Source organism: Nanorana parkeri, unplaced genomic scaffold, assembly GCF_000935625.1.
Source record: "Nanorana parkeri isolate BGI_ZX_2015 unplaced genomic scaffold, ASM93562v1 scaffold901, whole genome shotgun sequence".
In the NCBI taxonomy this organism is placed as follows: domain Eukaryota; kingdom Metazoa; phylum Chordata; class Amphibia; order Anura; family Dicroglossidae; genus Nanorana; species Nanorana parkeri.
Genome location: NW_017307169.1, coordinates 301,338 through 321,421, shown reverse-complemented (window position 1 = coordinate 321,421; position 20,084 = coordinate 301,338). Strand labels below are relative to the sequence as shown.

The following is a 20,084-nucleotide window of genomic DNA, read 5'->3' as shown; positions in this document are numbered from 1 at the left end:
GAGGGCTCACCGAAAGGGTTTTTTTTTTCCAAGTCTGGAGTTCAGCCTTAAAAAGCAAGGTAGAAGTGGCAACGCAGATAATTACATTCATACATACATAATTATTATTTGACTCATGCTAGTTCTGGGTAAATGATTCAGTTTAATTGAAGTAACACCCAATCAGGTGGCTAGCATTTTTATAAGGAGCAATGACCTCAGTGTCTCTTATAACAGGCACACTTTAAGCAGTAGCTTGGCTCCTCTCATCTACTTTCCTCTAGGGTACACTAAAAGGTTCGCTGACGTATGTGTATACAAAGGCTCTATTGCTAAACTTTGAGACTAAAGAAAGATCAAATCTGTTCACTTAGATGCAATGAATAATGCCATTTTATAGCAATATATTTTTACAGAAGGAATATTCAATAAATTACAGTGAATATTAGATGCTGATTAAACTGATCTGTACACACAACACATCTATGGCATCCTTAGGGCTATTCTAATATATGGCCCTATATTGATAACTGGTCAATACATTTTTCAGAGCTTCAGATATTTGTGGATGTAAAGTTTGTATTTGTAATTACACAGGGAATCGTATGGTTCATCTTCATTTATATACTCAAGCAGTATTACAACTTACTGCAGCAGACACGATCTGAGCAGAAACTCCTTTAAGCAGCATGTGGCGCAACACAGATCCGTGGCGGGAAAAGGCATCTGCTAGTTTTTTCTTTCTGATAACATAAGACAAGGAGTGTTTTACAAACAACATGCATTTATCAAATTCAATATAAATTGTCACCTGTAAAAGAACACACGTTATACAACAATTCACTATTGAAAAATGTACAAGTCTGCCAGTTTTTCTAGATCCTGTTTACCCTTTTGGATTTTTAATTTAATATTCAATATTATGGAGACTGCAGCAAGTATAAAAAGGCTCTAAACCTTGTGGGAATATAAATATTTGGTACAAGAAAGATTCCTTTACAAGGATAAATGTAGTTTCTATTTGCTTGAGAGTTACTATTAAAAATAGGTCTAGCTAATGCCACACCCCATACTATACCATATCATAACAAACTCTGCATTGAGTTCATATTAATATTGAAATGCAGTAATCAAGAGCAAATTAAGACAAATAGACGCATTATCGTTTCCAGGATAATACATGCAGCAGATCAGCAAAACAGCGAGTAGACAGGGTTTTTTTTTAAGATGAGAGTTCTGGTTAGTTGAATTCTGGATAACTAAGAGTTTACTGTATATTACCGATACAAAAATAGTTAAATGTACAACTTAAAATGATATATTATATCAAAATGTTTTGCACGATTGCTGTGTTGGTGATAAATTGTGTATATTAGAGGTTTAATATTACATTTAGGTTCAGATGTTTGAATTATAATTTTTAAGTACTGGTAATTGTTATCTAGGACCTGGATCCATCCCAGTTTGGTGTTCACTTCAAGCAGCAATAGGGGGAATAGGTTTAGACACAAAAAAAATTGACTTGCTTGCTATCAGGACTAACTTGTGTACAGCCTCTAAAATATGCATATATATTTATATATAGATCTTTTGTATGTTTAGGGAGGGTTGCCAACTGGATATTCATGGGCATTATTTCAGGTGTTTGTATGCAAAAAGGTTGTACTGCATGCCTCAAATGTACATTTCTGAATATTAAATATTTAATTTTTAAATAAATAAATACACATTTTTCAGCAGTGTTCAGGTTTAATTTATTTTCAAGCCCATTGGCAGTGCTGGTGTAGTTCTGTTAAGGCAAATAGTTTGAAAATAAGAAGCGATTCATGACTCCAGTAAATCCGAGTTTAGTAATAGATTTAAATATACCTCTTGTGTGTCCGGTCACCACTGTCAGAGCTAGCCAATGATGACGTGTCACAGGAGTGGGTGTCAATAGTCTCTACATTCAGCAGCGCAGGATCTTCCGGTATGAAGGGTTCATCTTCATCATCTGTCTGTAGAAAACAGGAAATTGATTAAATTCAAGGTCCTTGTTCAATAATCCTAGTAATAAATGCAGAATAAATAGCTATAACCCAGATGACATTGTGTGTATGATTCCAGAAAGGATATTGTACTGCAGGCTACTCCATGGCAGTAACTGAGTTGAATAGCTCTATGCTATTTGGCATGACTACTCCTGGAGCAAGATACAACCAAGCCTGCCAATACTAATACAAAAATGTCTAGCTGTAATAATATTCCAAAGGCTTCAATATTTTTAGAGCCACTAACATGGAACACTTATCCAGTCCCTACCAAAATAATTTGTAACCACACTTTTTCATTGACTCGTGCTTTGTACTGAAGTTTAACTCTTAACTTCAGGGGTGATCAAAACCAGACTGAATTTTTAGATTTTTAGAATGCACAGGATTAAGTCAACAATAGCTTTTTAACCACATTGCATACCAAAGTGATTTTCACATAATTTTTTTAAGCACAAACTGGGTCTTCATTTGGTAATTTGTGCTGAATACTGAAAAATGGCCTGGATGGGAAGGGGGTTTAACACCGCGGATGTCAACTGGTTAAATTATATATAAAGAAAAAAAAAATCAGAAAACTGGACAAACATGAAAAAAGTGTTTCAGTTTGTTTAATAAATACTTTCTCTTTTATAAATAACTTTATTCAAAATAGTTTTAATAAATAATTTCCCCTATTTATCCTGAGTACAGAGATATCAGATATGTGTAGGTTTTAATACATATGTCAATGCTGTATGGTCAATAAAATATAATCAAGCATGTATATTTAAAATTTCAAGATATGAGACATTTTCCATCAATGTGCTGTACTGAATGTGATAGATGTGATTTATAGATGATTTACAGAATACACTGCCTGTTGTATTCTCATTCTCTCCTCATAGCTGTAGCTGCTGTAAGCAAAGAAAAACTACTAAAATGTACCAGGCAGTAGGTACGTTTGTTGCTGGGCACAACATTTCCTTTGATCATCATGATTTCGCTAATCATAGGGATCATTCAGAGTGTGTACAGATCGATCAGCGGGAGATCAAAGTGATGTCGGAAGCCTGCTGCAGCTGAAACTAACAGGAATTTAGTTAACATGTTCTTTAGGTTATTTTGAAGGGGTTAATAAAACATGGCAATTAGCAATTTCATAAGGATAAAAAAACATAGCCCCCATGCCTCTCTTAGTACAGGTTTCCTTATAGGAGAGGCAATAACCGAACCATGCTAGCATGAATGGCCAGCTTTCTAAAGGTGGCCATACACTGTACAACCATCGCAAGACCTTAGTCTTGCGATGGTTGTAAAGTGATTAAAAAAACGTACGATCTGCCCATCTTGGACAGGCAGATCACACTCTCGATCATCGCAAGCCTGCCCCCCTGAGGGGCGGGCTTCCGATGACCGCAATGCTGAACGGGCAGTGTGCGCGTGCGCACACCGGCCCGTTTGGCATTTTTCTTCCCCGAGCACTGTTTAAACCAGCCGAAAATCGTACGATTCTCGGCTGGTTTTCTAACATGCTCCTTAGATAAAAGACGTGCGACCGTACATTAGAAACGGTCGCACGTCTTCGTTCACACTGTTCGATTCTCGTACGATCGCGGGATTTCCCGCGATTCTCATACGAGAATCGAGCAGTGTATGGGCACCTTAAGAGAGTGGTCTCAGACACATTTCCATAGGAAAATGACAGGAACAAGTTATTTACACAGAGAAGAATAATGCCATATGCTACAGAAAGTGTAAAAGACTCACCTCATTCAAGATGCTCTCCAGTGTTGGTGGAGTGTCAACTTGAGGAATGTCAAACTCTTTATCATCGATCTAAAAGGTGATTTCAGTAAATATTGAGTTACATGTGGCATTGCAAACAAAAACGAGAAAAAGACAAGATTAAACACTTAATATGTTGTGATAGAAGGACCCACCACAAAACTAAAAACTTTTATATTTCATTCATTCACAATTATTCTCATACACCAAAAGGAGAAAACCTGTGGCTTTCTGCTTGCTGATGCAAATGTACAGGTCCACCACATGAGCCTTACATGGTCAAAGAGTCCCTGTACAAGTACAAGCACTTATTTACCTAATAAATTTGGCTGAATAGATTATGTAGATAGGCAGACAGTAGATGAGGTGTCCCAATGTCCCATGCGATTTTACGTATCATGCAAATAGTACCTTAATACACGACAAACATTTGTATCCGGAAACTCTAGTCCCTTCTGGATGATACCTAGTTTACTTTGATGGAACTGTCGGTTATTAGGTATGGGGATACGTTTTTGAGATAGACTGGTAACATGATCAACAATTGATATGCGGGATTCTTCAGTTATGGAAATTTGGTTGCTTGGTCTATGCCGATGGAGTCCCTTATATGCACACACAACTATCTGTGCATCAGGGTAACTGGTAGTGACCAGTACTCCTAGACGCACAGTGGTGAAGATTGTGACGACTCATCCTACTTAGCAACCATTGCTAGTTTTTAACTATGTGTGTAGCTTTAAGTTATTAAATAATGAGGAATATTGTCTACTTTTTGTTTTACAGTCCATTGGATCCTTTAACTCAATGGATGACATTGATTCATATAGGAAAAGTAAATTACTGGCATCCAGGTGTGAGGTATTCCTTGATATACAAAGTTGTGACATTGGTACCTAAATCCCATTAACGCCCCTGTGTAGCTGCATCTGCAATGTTATATTTGCCCCTAGGTAAAATAAGGCATGTGTAACAAACATGGAAAATACATTAGAACTGTATACTAGTTATATTCCCATTCTTAGATACTTTTTGGGTCCAATATTTTCCTGCAGATTTCCCTCCACTAATGAATACTGCCCTAATGTGTCTGTGAAGATTCTCATTTATCCTGGTTATGGTATCACTAGACATGTCATAGATTCTCCAAGCCACTTCTTTAGTTCGAATGAGTGTCAGAAAGATACCGCAGCATTTAAATCCACACAGGTAAAACTTAATTCAATCACCATGGAATGTGATTGTCCAAGGACAGGATGGAAAGTTGTGGAACCACCCTATTCTAATTACATAACCCCCCACCCTTGTGTCAGGAAGCCTGCTTAGGTATTAATGCTTTGATTTACATAGCTAAAGGTGCGAATTGTTGTCAAAGTGCTGGGATAGAGATGTTAAAATGGCATTATATGTGGAATGCAGATGGTATCAAAGGCTGATATCTAAGATAATATTCTTGTTTGACACAGACTACCTCTTTCATGCCTCTTAATAAATTAAGTTGCTAACAACATTTTTTTAGTGTGCACATGTCTATCAAGCAACTGGCAAAAAAAAAATTAAGGACATACATTATATATATTATATCCTTTTTTTTCTGAATGCTTGAGAGTTCTGGTTGCTTGAATGCCAGATAATTGGGAGTTTACTGTACGGCATAATCCTGCATGAAAATATTCTGGCACTTCCTCTTTGAAGCTACTTCCTGTCCACATTTGTGCACGTTGAGAACTGTTACACATTATTTGTTAAGGTGGGTTTTCTGATGGTGACAACAATGGACCATCCCTATGCAATGTGCAAATGTATTGCCACAAAAAACATAATGGAAACAGCGACAGAGCACGGTCATGCTATAACAGGAAATGCATGCATGTAGACAGGAAGTGGCTTCAAAGAGAAAGTGACTAAACAAGGTTTTTCATAGAGGATCACCAGTCAACATTTCAATGAAGAGAAAAGGGGGAGACGTTACCAACAACACTTTGTTTTAAATTGAAAAGAATATTGTATTTACATGCACAATGGGGGAGTAGCGACTTAAGAAAGATATTACAGTTAGCTGTAAGCTGCAAGGAGGGCTTCTCATCGGTCATGCCGCCACCCGCTCCACTCAGAAATGTTCAGTGAGCAGCATCAGACATTGCTAGGGATCTCCTCTGGCATGGGAGAGCTTGCTACTTCATGATTATTATCACAATCCCTTTCTGAAGCCTATATAGCATATGTGCTTTGTAGTATTTATAGCCACATTTCCCATGGGATTACAGCCGTAGAATACATTACAATTATGCAATAAATCAGGTAACTTTACATATATCAAAAATAAAAACCCATAAATCATAAATAGTTAAAGCTCACTGGTGAATGATTGAAATAAAATGGTAATAATAGCTTTGAGACACTAGATGGAGACCTATCACTAAATATCATTGGGGATAACTCAGACCAGCAGAATACATTGTAACAATAAGGGGAAAGTATTGTAACAATAATATCCTAATAGTTTGTGACAGAGGGCAGTCTGTCTTTTTAAGAGAGGTAGATATTGACTTAGGGAGAAACAATCCAGACAGGAAAGGGTGCCTGAGGTCAGGTGTCCAATTAATTTTGGGTGGAATTGGTTCACAAAAGAAGTGAGCCTAGAGTCAGGGGACTGACTAGCCTAGCGAGCCAGAGCTGCAGGGGCAGCCGAACTGTGTTTATAGGCTTGGAGAGGACTCTCTGTGGAGGAACAGAAAGGGGCTTCAACACTGAGATCCAGAGCAATGGGTTCTGCAACGAAAAGCCAGGAGGCTGATTTCCTGTGAGGGTAACCCCCTTTGTGTTGAACATTTTTTCTTTTAAATAAAAGTGGACATCAACCCCTAAATGTACTTTACTGCCTGGAGTGGAGTTCATGAAAAGCTCTAAATTTGGCGCTAAATCTCACAAGTTACAAAATATTACTAATAAAATGTAAAAAACTATAGAATCACTGCTGAGGAGATACAGTATTAATGTGGAAATCAATGTTAGTAGTAACTAAGATCTAAAATTAGGTACAAAAAGAATAAAAAAGTGATAACCAAGCGCTAAAGGTTTAAATTAATTAAAGATATAAACATGTAAATAAGTAATTAGGATGAATACATTATATTCAGATAAAAACAAATGTTTAAAGATTGTGTGTAGAAAAAGCCGCGTGTATAACACAGCCTCAATGAAATTAAATTAATCGTGGGTTGGTGTAATAAAAAATCAATAAATGTCTTGAATTGCATAGTGGCAAAACGAAATATCCAAAAATAGTGACAAACTAGGGTAATGCTGAATATGGAACAAGTTAATGATAAACGTTAGAATATATCATCAAATAATAGAGTATAACAAAAGGTTATGATGGCCACTAAAAGACAGGCGACAATCTTTTCATCTCTCAGCTGCTTTAGGTTTTATTTATTTTAGTTTGATCCAGGAGCGCAGACTATCTCTCACATAACAAAAAGAATAAAACATAAGGGATATTAAAGGATAATGCTTTTATCTAATTCTTTGTTGAGAACTACGGTATATGGACCAAAGCATTTATTGTATAAATCCAATAGGTCTCTAAATTCTTTCAGACAGAGGAAACTTGAAAAGAACCTCATGGTCAATGTAGCTATAAATAGTTTCAGATTCAAAAGATGTCCCCAGCACACCAATCTATTTGTGTTCAGCAAATGCCCATTTTAATGACATAAATTGCCATTCAACTGCAAGTACTTTCGGGGCTTTGCAGGGTCCCCTTCATCAGGCTCAGAATGACACTTTGTAAAACCATCCCCTTCATTATATAGACATACAAAACAACCTTCATTATATAGACATACAAAACCACCGGTTTTGTATGTCTATATGATGAAGGTGATGGTTTTACAAGGTGTCATTCTGAGCCTGATGAAGGGGACCCTGCGAGGCCATCACCTTCCACTGGTTTTGTATGTCTATATGATGAAGGTGATGGTTTTACAAGGTGTCATTCTGAGCCTGATGAAGGGGACCCTGCGAGGCCCCGAAAGTACTTGGAATTGAATGGAAATTTGTGTAATTAAAATGGACATTTGCTGAACACAAATGGATTGGTGTGCTGCTGACATCTTTTGAATCTGCGTACTGTTCACGGCGCCAACCGTGGTCACTACAAGCACCCACCTGTATTTATTACAGAAATCTGGCAAGGAGTGCAGCAAGAAGCATCTACTTTTTATAAATAGTTTCATGCACATGTGCTGTATGGGCTTGAAAAAGGCTTAGTGACCCTGAAACGAGCTGCCTTGGTAATTGTGACTCAGAAGTAGCAAGCTCTCCTCTGCCAGTGGGGCTTCCTAGCAATGTCTGACATAGATCGTTGAACATCACTGAGTGGAGTAGGGACCACTGTCCTTGCCGAGGCACAGTTAGCTGCAATATCTCTCCTAACTCTGCCATTGGCCATGGCTAGAGGTTTCTGCTGCAGGACTCTGAGGTAACCTTTAAAGGGTAATTCCACTTTCCCAGGTGAATTTGGGAAAAATGGATTTACTCCTGACCTGACCTCGCTGACCAATGAAAAGTGCTTCTGACCACGCTGACCGATGAGAAGCCCTTCTTGCTAAGAAACGCTTCTCATTGGTCAGCGCAGCTAGGTGACCGTGCTGACCAATGAGTGCTTGCCATTTGCAAGCGAAATTCAAAATCCAGAGTGCAGGGCTGCGCTACACAGCAGTATGGGGTACGGATAGTTCACCGGCACCAGCAGAGGGAAAGAAGTGTTCGCCCAAAAGTAAATATAGCAAGGGGTAGAGGAGGCCAGTTTAGAGGGGGTAATTCTTAATTTTAAAAATTGTTTGATTTGGAGCCTGCAAATCATTTCCACTATGATAAGTGGATCACGGGTGCAATGTACAGGCTCCTGCAGGAAGTTATTGATGGACTACAAGTGCGATGATGTCACTACACTTCTGCTTGAGTGTCTCTGCTCCAGTTGCGAATGGGACTGAAGTTTTGTCATTTGCAGATCTTGTGAATGGATCTGTGAATGAATGATGCAACTGTGGGGGGCCGTACAGCCTGAACATCCATGCAGAAACCTAAGCCCAAGAGGGACAGCTGGTGTATGTAGCCACCTGTACATCCTAATGACATGGCTGCACATAGCTATGTGCTTACCCAAACTTGCACATCCATACAGTTATGGATGCACGCCCTTGGATGTAGACTGTGCGCTATACGGCTGTGTATGTTCATGTGAATGAGGCTTTACATATAACCTTAATCTAATCCTTAAAATGCTTTTAAAATTTTAGTTACTTTGTGACTGTGGTTTAACTTTACCCCATCCTGTAGGAAAAGAGAGAGAGATCGTATGTGAGAGAGAGAGAGCAAGACAGTGTGTGTGAGAGAGAGAGAGATCTATTTACATTTACCAAATCCTGCTTGGCTTCCAGCTCCTTGTCCACATCAAGGTACCCGAGGAGGGTTTGGGACTTATTCAGCTCATCTTCAAGATTGGTAAATGATCCGGTACCTTCAATGGTAAGTTTCCCTGAGTCCCAGCCCTTGGCACTGAGGTCATCCTCTCCAGGATCTGACTCCACTGCAATATAAAGGTGCACATTCATATAAAATTCTGACAGTTTAGCTTAGTTGCCCCCACAAAAGTATAGGTTCCCAGTTAATATTTTCTGTTATCTTTATTTAAAAGGCAAATATGGCTAATTCTGTATATAATTACTGAAGAAAACAGTATGGCACTTTAGTTTCCCATGAAAGCGAATACACAGACTTCATTCCCATCAGGTCTATCAGAGTGGAGTCTGCAAATTCTCCCCATCCTAAAAAAGTTACCTCAAGTGTGCCAAACTCCAGACAAACTTCCTTTTTAAGGCAATTCTTCCTTCACAAAACTAATAAACATGGCCCATTACACTGGAAATAACAGTGGCAGAACTTTATGACTCGTGTAACCAGTAAAGATCAAAGTGTCAAAAAAAACCCCCAAAAATATCATATTCCATTCTTTGATTTGTAGTAAATGTTTTCCCTCCGAAACAGGCCAGCACAACCTAAGGCTCCATTCACACAGGAGCGGTTGTCAATACGCACGGAGCTGCTCTAAACAGAAAAAAACAACATACTTTAATGTGCATTGTTCAGACTTTTGCGGCGTATTGCGCGGCCCGCAAAATAGCCCAAGCGAAACTTTGTTTACGGATTCCGCACGTTCGCGGCTATATAATAGCAGCAAACGTGTGGAATCCATTCGGATGAAAGATATATTTTTTTCTAATCAGATATTTTTTATTATTAAATATTTCCCATCAATAAACATATCACGAAAAATAACAACATAGAAATAAACACGTTTTTGGATTAAATATTTAAACGTTTGCGTTGCCGCACGGAAAACGCAAAACGCTATATGTGAATGGAACATAATATCCATTTAAAATCTGCTTCCCCCTACTTTTCATCTGAGGGTGGCTATGTTTGTTTTACATGGTCCCACAGTATGTTGGAATGTAGCGACCCTCCTCAACGCACTTCATTGGACTACAATAACAAGAACAGAAAACAAGCTTTTAACACTTGCAGTGCAGGGGTAGTAAGGGTTAAGTTTTTATTTGCCCAGAGTGCTTCTTTAAGGGGGAGCATTAAGTGACACTTTAGGGTGTTAGCAGTGTAGTTAAGAAGTTCCTTTTGGAGGAAATTCAGGAGCCATTAAACCGAAGACAGAGCACATTTAGTATCGCAGTGTCTGTGTTTTGGTTATGAAAAGACAGTGGTCTCTCTGGGGGAATTTATCAAAGCAATTACGACAGTTTTAGCCTCTTTGATCATTTTTTTTATGCGCAAATCTGTCTTTTAACATGTGCCCCTGTTTTCACCTGAGCTTGCACTAGTTTTCCAACTGCACGTTTGTTGCACGTGTTTTGTACCTGTTTTCTTCAGAGCGTGCAATACTTTTTCAATTACATGTTTTTTGCCCCTGTTTTCATCTGCACTTGTTTTGGGCTCTATGAAACTGAAGCATCACCTAAGAAAACACTCACAACTTAAAGGAGAACTATGGGGTCAGTGTTTTTCCCCATAGTTCTCCTTAGGGTAACGGGAGGACACAAACTAGCGTGCTCCCATTACCCTAAGCTCAGTATACCGCGAGCTAGAGCTCGCGGTATACTGAGACGCCGGAGCGGATCCCGACGTAGATGACGGGATCCGCCCAGCTGCGTGAGTGACAGCTGGCTCTGCCTATCCAGAGGCAGAGCCAGCTGTACCCGCCCCCTCCCATTGTCCGTCCCACCAGTCAGCGCTGGCGGAGCAGGGAGAGGGGAATCCAGCCCCTCCCCTGTCACGGCAGAGAGCCGTGACAGGATCGAGAGGTGAGCGAACGCCGGTATCTGTTCGCTCACCTCCTGATCTACTGAGCTGACCTGTGACAGTCTCATTGTCACAGGTCGGCTAGAACTATGAGGTGAGTGGAAATCACTCATCTCATAGTTCTCCTTTAAGAAGTCCCCATGACTACTTCTTCAAGAAGCGACAGTTAAGCTTTTTGCCTGAAGTTACGAGTCTTCTTTCCTGGAGTCTATTAAACCTCATTTATCAACAACATTACACGAGCTTGATAAATCTGGTGCAAATATATTCCGTGCAAGTTCAAACACTGGCAATTGCTATGATAAATTCCCCCCAACATGTCTAATGAAAATTACATTTATTATCAAGGCTTAGACTGCATTGATAAATAAGGTGCAAATAACGTGAACAATTTGTCACTTAAAGAAAAGTGGAGCAACTCCCTTGATAAATTCCCCCCTCTGTGTAGACATTTTCAGGAAGAGATCAGATTTAGAAATTCATATGCTAATAGTGATTATCACACTGCTCTTGCAGAGAAGACTCTCCCATTGTAATGTTTACTGTGACAATCACAACATAATGGATTGAATGTTTTGTAAAACTGAAATCCACAACACACACAGAGTTACACCTACAACGAGGACTGTGTTATAATGCTAAATCATATCACACTTTTAGGGAGGGGATTGTTTTCACTCTCGTGAAGGTTTTGGTGAAAGTCAGCTTCTCCAATATGTCTGTTTTTGTTCTCAATGAGATTATAGAGATAATGAAAATCCTAAACTGTCACCACTGCAACACATTCCAGACTACTCAGCGTACACAGTAGAAGTCACGCCTGCTACGTGTGTAATAAAACAGTTGCTGATATCAAGTGATTTATTTAAAAAAGGCAAATGAGCAGTAAGCACTCAATCTGTAATCATCTTCCATTGTTCTAATTCAGGGGTGGACAACTCTGACCCTCCTGCTGTTGTGGAACTACAATTCCCATGGGGCAATGCAAGACTGACAGCCACAGGCATGACTCCCAGAAGCATAATGGGATTTGTAGTTAATGCACAGCTGGAAGGCCACCCAATCCTGTTCTAATTGCTCCAAACTGAATGTAATGTAGTTGCTATGGGTAAAGCTGCCAATACACACATTTAATTTTGTCGGTTAACTGCTAAAATAAGCTGAAATAACGATCCATGGGTGGTCATGCCGGGTGGACAATCGTCAGTGACTGCAGCCAATTAGCTATGGCTGTCACAATACAATAGCCAGTAGGGATGATTGCTGCATCCATGCAGTTAAGCGTGTGTGAGGAAATCATGGGCTGAACTAAACAAATTATAAGGTGTTGGACCAGCATTAGTGTACAATCGTCTTAGATACAAGAGATACTTTGAAGGCTTACATTAAAAATAAGAGACACATTGAGGGGAATTTACCAAACCTGGAGCAGACAGAATTTGGAGAACTTGCCCATTGTAACCAATCTTTCATTTTCAAACTGAAGAGAGAATCCGATTGGTTGCCAAGAGTAACTGCTTTAGTTTTGATAAATTCCCCCATTCTGTAATATTTGTTGACAGTAAATGGGTAACTATATCCATAACTAAAGACAAAACGTTTAAAGTTTAGGCTTCATGGTCACTTTTTATTGTTGTCCCCCTGCCCATACCTAACATCCCACCTGCCCCCTCTGCAAATGTACACTTATCTTAATACATTACCTGTGGCTTACAAACAGAGAGGGTGACACTCCCTAATAGAGACACAGACAGCAATAAAAACCTAAATAGTGTTTCCTTAACACATTACTTATATCAAATACTGCAAAGTCAATGTGATGAATTTTTAGTGTATCGTGTTAACACATCAATACAAATAAATAAATATTGTGATGTAAAATACAAACTGCTGTATTAAAGAACGCTGGGTCTGAAGATGTTTAAACCAAATTAACAGCGCTAGTAGGTGAATCAAAAAACCATATAATCGTGTTTGTGAACTACAAATCATAAAAAAAAAACACATCAATGCAAGTGCCGTTAACCAATAAAAAAAACACGGCACTGTAATAGTTAAACATGTGTACGATTAGGAGGTGATTTTTAACCAAGTGCTTCTAGGTGTCTCAGTGTGTAAAAATAACTGACTGAGACACCTAGAAGCACTTGGTTAAAAATCACCTCTTAATCGTACACGTTTATTAACTATTACAGTGCCGTGTTTTTTTATTGATTAACGGCACTTGCATTGATGTGGTTTTTTTATGATTTGTAGTTCACAAACACGATTATATGGTTTTTTGAATCACCTACTAGCGCTGTTAATTTGGTTTAAACAGCAATAAAAACCTGCCAGATGTTCTAATCTCTCTCCACTCCATTCAGTGAAGGTTTGGCTTCAGTTCTATTTAATTACAAAACCACATCACCTACTTACAATAGTCAATCCATAGGGTTTTCAGAGGGAATTATTTACACAAAATTACGACACAATAACGGAGGAAACGAAGGTGATTACTCAATTGAGCGGCTACAAGAGCTCAAGCAATTATGCATTCCTTTCCCATAGGCATGCTCCATAATCACATCTATATATCGCACCCTGTCCCTAATACCCCCATGAACACAGGTGACACACATGCAGACTGTTTACACTGAACGTCACTCACTCTGCCCAGGTACAGGAGATCCTGCTTCTTATTGGGGAACTGAAACAGCCAGACACCCCATCGCTGCGCACGCGCAGTCCACTCCCGGAAACCTCACTTCCTCTTCCTGCGTGCCAGCAATGCGTTCCAGCGATACTTTCGGAGTCATATCACCTGATCATGAGAGTGTTACTGACTCAATTGGCTGTCAGATTTTTCATACTATGTGCTGCAGGTTTTATTATGTATCCTGTGAGTGATGTACGCTGTATACGTTACATATCGGCTGGGTTTAAGCCGTGCATTTTTAATAAAACGTGTAATATAAAGTGCATTCGCCATTTTTCTGAAGCTAACCTGTATTCAAGAGAAAGCACACGTGACAAAACTATGACGCATTGTTATAGTTCGACTTTCAATATGAACGAATCACTTCTTTGTAAAGAAAAGCGACCAATGAAAGAAGACGAGGAAAGACACGCCTTCTTAGTGACGTCACGACTACATCTGGACATCTTCCTGCGCCGTCTGGTAGGTTCGAACGAAGGAGTGTTGCTGGAACTCAGGTATGGTATGGTGTGGTGTGCTGGGTGTGAGAGGGGCATACCATGTTACTAATAGGGGGGAGTTTTGGTTATAACGCTCACTTACTTCCAGAGGTACGGGTGTGAAGTCCCAATCCCCTCAATTTATTCAGTGTTCGTGAAGGCTGCGGCCTGCTGGGGAGCCCAAATCCCGAGCCGGACCTCCAGGCAGTGGCTGATGTGCAGAGCTGAGGCTCGGATTGACACATACTGCTGCTGGTACGGGAATAATGTGAAATGAACTACATTGTTATCTCACAGATATGCACAGCTTAGTTAGCAGGCATTCTAGTTGGATTTGTATTACTTACACATTGCAGTCTCCTAGGTCAGTCCTTGTACAATCTCCTTTTAGATTTACCAAAATATTATAAATATTATTTCTGTGTATCCAATGTTTACTTATCACCTTACATCGTCATCATGTATCTCATTGCTGACTGAAAACAGTAGATTGCCTGCACAAATGGGGGGTGTTATCATAACTGAAGCAGCTGTGCATGGCAACCAGTTAGCTATGCTCTTCTTCAGTTTGTTTAGTGAAGCTTTGGAAATGAAATAAGCTGGTTACTGCAGCTAACTGCTTCAGATAGTGTCTGCTCCAGGTTTGGTAAATCCCCTTTGCGTGTTGTAGGCTGGTAGCTGGGTTACACCAGATATTTCATTCTGGCAGGAAAGCTAGTATTTTTCCCAATAATGTAGGGCTGCAATAACTGATCGATTATGAAAATAGTTGGCAACTATTCTCATTATCGATTAGTTGAGAGAATTTGCAATAAATTGAAAAAATAATCTGCCAGCTAATCGATTTATGACAATGATCGTTAGCTGCAGCCCTATATTAATGTGATTTTTGTAATGCTGACCTGCACCCACATTTTGGAGTAGAGGTTTGAAGAATATGATTATCTGAAAGGATAAATGTGCTTACAATGCTAAGTTTACTTTTAAAATGTTTATTGTTTCATCCAGATTAAGAGTGTAACATGAAACATGGTTCCATTACCAATCGCTGGGTTTTTGCCACAATTTGCCGTGTCTGTGCGTGGCTCAGCCCCATCATCCATTAACAATTTGACAGGATCTGTGAATGAGATGCCACCCTGGCAGAGGGACTTGTATTTCTCAATAAAATATAAGTGTGGCACCATCACCATACTTGTAGTCCATTCATTCTTCTTCATGTTCCTCTAACTAAAAGTCCATACCTTTTTGGTATGGACAGGTGCCGGGAGGAACAGTCTGCAGGAGGCAGAGCATTGCACCCATGATCTACTGATTGTGGTTGCAATGCTTTTCAGGCTCTTATGTAAACAAAACAAAAAATAAATGCAAATGTTGTTCTTTTATGATTGTGTGTGTGAATTTATTCGTTTTTCCAAAAGGTTGCCTCTAAAACAAAGTGCCTGTTGGGTCCTAGACGGGGTTTATTTGTCACATGCATTTACAATTTGTGTACATCTGTAGAGATTTGTTTGTGTCATTACTTTTATTATTTGTAGGTTTATATTTTGAAAAGGGGGGGGTGGATTTTATGATTACAGAGAAATGGAGTGTGTATTTGTAAACCATCTTTATATTCTATAATAGTGCTGTTTTATTCTAGCAGATGAGAGTATAAAGAACCATTTGTCTCTGAGCACGAAGTTGTGACCACACGACAGCAGCCATGAAGATTGCAGTGGAAGGGTGCTGTCATGGGGAGCTCGATAAGATCTATGAGACTATCCAATACCTGGAGAAGAAAGACAACACTAAAGTTGATCTCCTGCTCTGCTGCGGTGACTTCCAGGCAGTGAGGAATGAGGGGGACATGAAATGCATGGCCGTGCCCCCAAAGTATCGTCAGATGCAGACGTTTTACAAGTAAGGCTTTTTCGCTCTTTGAATATACGCAGTATGTGAGCGTGCAGCATAATGAGAACCGTACTGGTAGTTTTCAGCACAGAGGGCGATGTCCTACCCTAAGGCCTGCCCTTTAAGCTGGTAGATCTTCGTATAAACATTTCACATGAAAAATCTCATCAGAACATTCGATAATTACATCAAAGACTTGACGAATGTTGCTTGAAATTTCGGTTTGGTTTTAACATTTGATTTTAGAATCAATGGAGTTTCTGAAACGAAAACCACGATTAATGTTAGAATTTCATTTAATTGTTGTACAACTTTCACGCACTGTCATGGTTTCTGAATACATTTACATACTTGTATTGTTTATGGTGAAAGGAGACATTCAAATCTTAAACACAGTGTTACGGTTTGCTTTTATTGATGAGAGGATAGTCACTTTGTACATTAGATGTTGGCACTTCATAGTTCCTTTGTTACCTAGGGACAGTTTTGCTGTGATCTTGCCATTAAACGGTCAGCTTAAGACCTCATTCACACAGGGGTCGTTGTCCCATGCAGGGTGAAGGGCCATGCGTCAAATGCACACAAAGGCGTGGTCAAAACATGTGAGGCTCACAGCTTAAAATGCTGCATGATCTTCTTTGCTGTGTGAGCGGCAGCCCATTTAAATGAATGGGCTGACACATGGCAAGTTGCGCACAAAAATTATGTACGATCACGTATGAAGTGTGAACGAGGCCTTGAGGGCAACACGGTCTATGTGAATGAGTTATTGAAAAAGTTGACAACTTTTTCAATCGATTATAATCGATTATGTTGATTAGTTGTTGCAGCCCTACCTAATAGTATTATGGTTTACATACTACATTTGAACAACATCAGTACAAACATGCATTTCTGACTGATTGTATGTTTTATAGATATTACTCTGGGGAGAAGAAGGCTCCAATACTTACAATCTTCATTGGAGGAAATCATGAGGCGTCGAATTACCTCCAAGAGTTACCTTATGGAGGCTGGGTTGCACCAAATATTTACTACCTGGGTAAGTGTCTTTGCAGCATGTGCTGCTATTGTCTATCTCTGTGTACGGTATATTTCCAGTATTTTGCGCACCAGACCATAGGACGCAGGCAAGTTCTGTGAGTTTCTGTGACAAACTGTTAAAGAAGCTGCAGTTAGTGACTGCTGAGACAGGTGGCGCTGTGACTACAGAGCCACGGTCTCAGTGTTCACACAGAGCAGACGAAGAACTAACGTTCGGTTTTAATACAAGTGAGCTAAATGTACAGAAAGCTACTGCATGTTCCGGGCAATAGGGATTCACTCCATAAGATGCACACACATTTTCCCCCGACTTTTGGGGGTGTGTCCTATGGAGCGAAAAATACGGTACCCTTCTGACTGTAAAAAATCACTGCTTGTTTATACCCAAGTGAATCTCACATTTTGGATACCAGATCAATTTACATAAGAATGAAATCTCCTTTTACCAGAGGTGGGCATTGTTGTATTGTAAAATGCACAAATTTCCATGACGGTGAACTTAACCCTGGGGGGAAAAAAAGATGTTTCTGGGCACAGCTACGTAAAAGCCAAAACTTCAGCCAAAATCTTTTAATTTTAGTTGTTGGAGAGAGTGTAGAAGTATGAAAAGATCTTGGGTTTTTATTGCTGAGATTTCTACTCAAGCGCTGTCCTGATGATCCCCCTGACACAGAGGGTATCTCCAGGCGACAAATCTAGAATCTAGCGGGACCAAGGCAGCAGTTAAAGCCTGACATGGTTCTGCCATTCCCTGACAGGTTCACTTTACAAATCAGGTGCAAATAGTAACTGTATAGCCATCACAGTAGCTTTGTTTTTCAAATATAATATTTTGTGTGCTTTTCAGGATATGCCGGGGTAGTGAAATATCGAGGCATCAGAATTGGAGGCATTTCTGGAATCTTCAAACATCATGATTATAGAAAAGGTAAGAAATGAACTGGCATTATTGCTTCTGTGTTTGCTTCTATTTGCATTTCTATCAAATTACCGAGTAACGGAAGTCCCATTCAGGGACAAGAAACAGGGATTAACAAGAAAGTCCCCTCTTACTTTAGTATGTGCAGCCTGTCACCCCCGGGGGCCTCAGCGAGAATGCGGCCTTCATCCGGTACCCAGCCGGAGCCGTCCAATCAGGAAGCCGGACGCAGTCTAATGACGCGACGCCCTGCTGTCTGAGGGGCCGGCAGGCCGGCTCCATGCTCTCGTCATGAGATGAGCCGGGAGCCCGGCTCCATGCTCTCGTCATGAGAGGACGAGGGAGCATGAAGCCAGCTTCCCGGCCAATCAGAAAGCAGGGCGTCGTGTCATTAGACTGCGTCCGGCTTCCTGATTGGACGGCTCCGGCTGGGTACCGGACGAAGGCCGCATTCTCGCTGAGGCCCCGGGGGTGACAGGCTGCACATGCTAAGATAAGGTAACCTTACCTCACGAGGCCAGCTTCCTGGTTGGCCAGCTTCCCGACCAATCAGGAAGCCAGGCAGCACGTCATTACACGCTGCCCGGCTTCCTGATTGGCCGGGAAGTCGGCTCCATGCTCTCTCATCACAAGTGACGAGAGAGCATGGGGCCGCTTCCCGGTCAATCGCAAAACCGGGCAGCGTGTAATGACGCGCTGCCCGCCTTCCTGATACCAGAAGTACTCGTGCTAGGCATCGGAGCATTTGGACGAGTACTTGCCCAAATACTCGGAATCGCCATCCCTAATCTATATAGATCTATATAGAGAGATCTCGTGTACAGTTTATGTTCAGCCTTTAGATTGTAAGCCCTCACTGGCAGGGCCCTCCTTACCATCTTGAATTGTATTGTAATTGCAATGTCTTCCTTATATTGTAAAGTGCTGCGCATACTTTTGGCACTATATAAATCCTGTATAATATCAATTAAAAACTAAAACCGGGTATTCTGGTTAAATCACTGCTTACTAGGGATTGCCCCACACTGGCATGTAGTGTGATGAGCCTTCCTTCAAGAGTAAGTCTTCTCAAACACAATATTACAAAAAAACCAGGTGCATCAATACTGGGCTGAATGTGGTTTGGTGTTTTAGCTTGCTGAACTGTATCCAATATCCCTCAATATGCTGTTTGCAAAGACTGAACTCCCATGGAGTTTTAGAAATGTGATTGGTACTCTCTCATTAATAGTTCTGTGCATTACATGTTCTGTCATTCCTTTAGGTCATTTTGAACACCCTCCATATACCAAAGATACAATTAGAAGTGCTTACCATGTGCGGAACATAGAAGTCTATAAACTCAAACAGGTAGGCACTAGATCAGGGGTGCCCAAAGAGTTGCTTGAGAGAACTAAAAACCCCAGCTGGGACTGGCACAGTTCGAACATTGTCCAACCGTTTCTATGCATGCAGTCTGTCATTGCTTTGGGCTTAAGGAAGCTGAGGAACATGCAAAGCGGATAGAATGGCAGCCACAATCCCTTCACTGCATTGATTTATTTATTGTGCAGATTATTTTTTCTTGTGGTCAGCTTGTTATGATGTGAGACTTTGCGTTTTGTGATCAGTTGTGAAAATTGCTTTATATTGTATATTTTATAGTCCAGCCCTAGTCAAAACTTTCTATTTCACTGTCTGTTTCCTTTTGAGCATGCAAGGATTGCTCTGTCGGTTAATGTGATCCTGATGGGGAGATCTCCACTCAGTTGTTGGGAGAGAAAGTGTTTAAAAATTTATCAGACGAGGACACAGACAAAAAATTAGTTTTTAGTACGGCAAGAGAGAATAAAAAGAAAACAAAATATAATTTTTTTTTGGGTGTCGCAGGGACAGGAATTGGGGGGGGGGGGGGG

General features: G+C 40.3%; 2 protein-coding genes across 2 annotated transcripts in view; one reads left to right on the top strand and one right to left on the bottom strand.

The window, feature by feature from the left end:
• VPS8 (VPS8, CORVET complex subunit) overlaps positions 1-13,903 on the bottom strand; it is a 172,788-nt gene extending 158,885 nt beyond the window's left edge. The window contains exons 1-5 of the mRNA XM_018565944.1: positions 13,807-13,903; positions 9,203-9,372; positions 3,759-3,827; positions 1,849-1,976; positions 629-722 (exon numbers count right to left, since the gene is read on the bottom strand). Of these exons, the coding sequence (XP_018421446.1) occupies positions 629-722; positions 1,849-1,976; positions 3,759-3,827; positions 9,203-9,372; position 13,807 (462 nt within the window). The 5' untranslated portion in view covers positions 13,808-13,903. The remainder of the gene's footprint in view (positions 1-628; positions 723-1,848; positions 1,977-3,758; positions 3,828-9,202; positions 9,373-13,806) is intronic.
• A 2,077-nt stretch (positions 13,904-15,980) lies between these two features.
• Positions 15,981-20,084, top strand: part of DBR1 (debranching RNA lariats 1) — a 13,228-nt gene continuing 9,124 nt past the window's right edge. The window contains exons 1-4 of the mRNA XM_018565942.1: positions 15,981-16,235; positions 17,144-17,268; positions 18,118-18,198; positions 19,454-19,539. Of these exons, the coding sequence (XP_018421444.1) occupies positions 16,039-16,235; positions 17,144-17,268; positions 18,118-18,198; positions 19,454-19,539 (489 nt within the window). The 5' untranslated portion in view covers positions 15,981-16,038. The remainder of the gene's footprint in view (positions 16,236-17,143; positions 17,269-18,117; positions 18,199-19,453; positions 19,540-20,084) is intronic.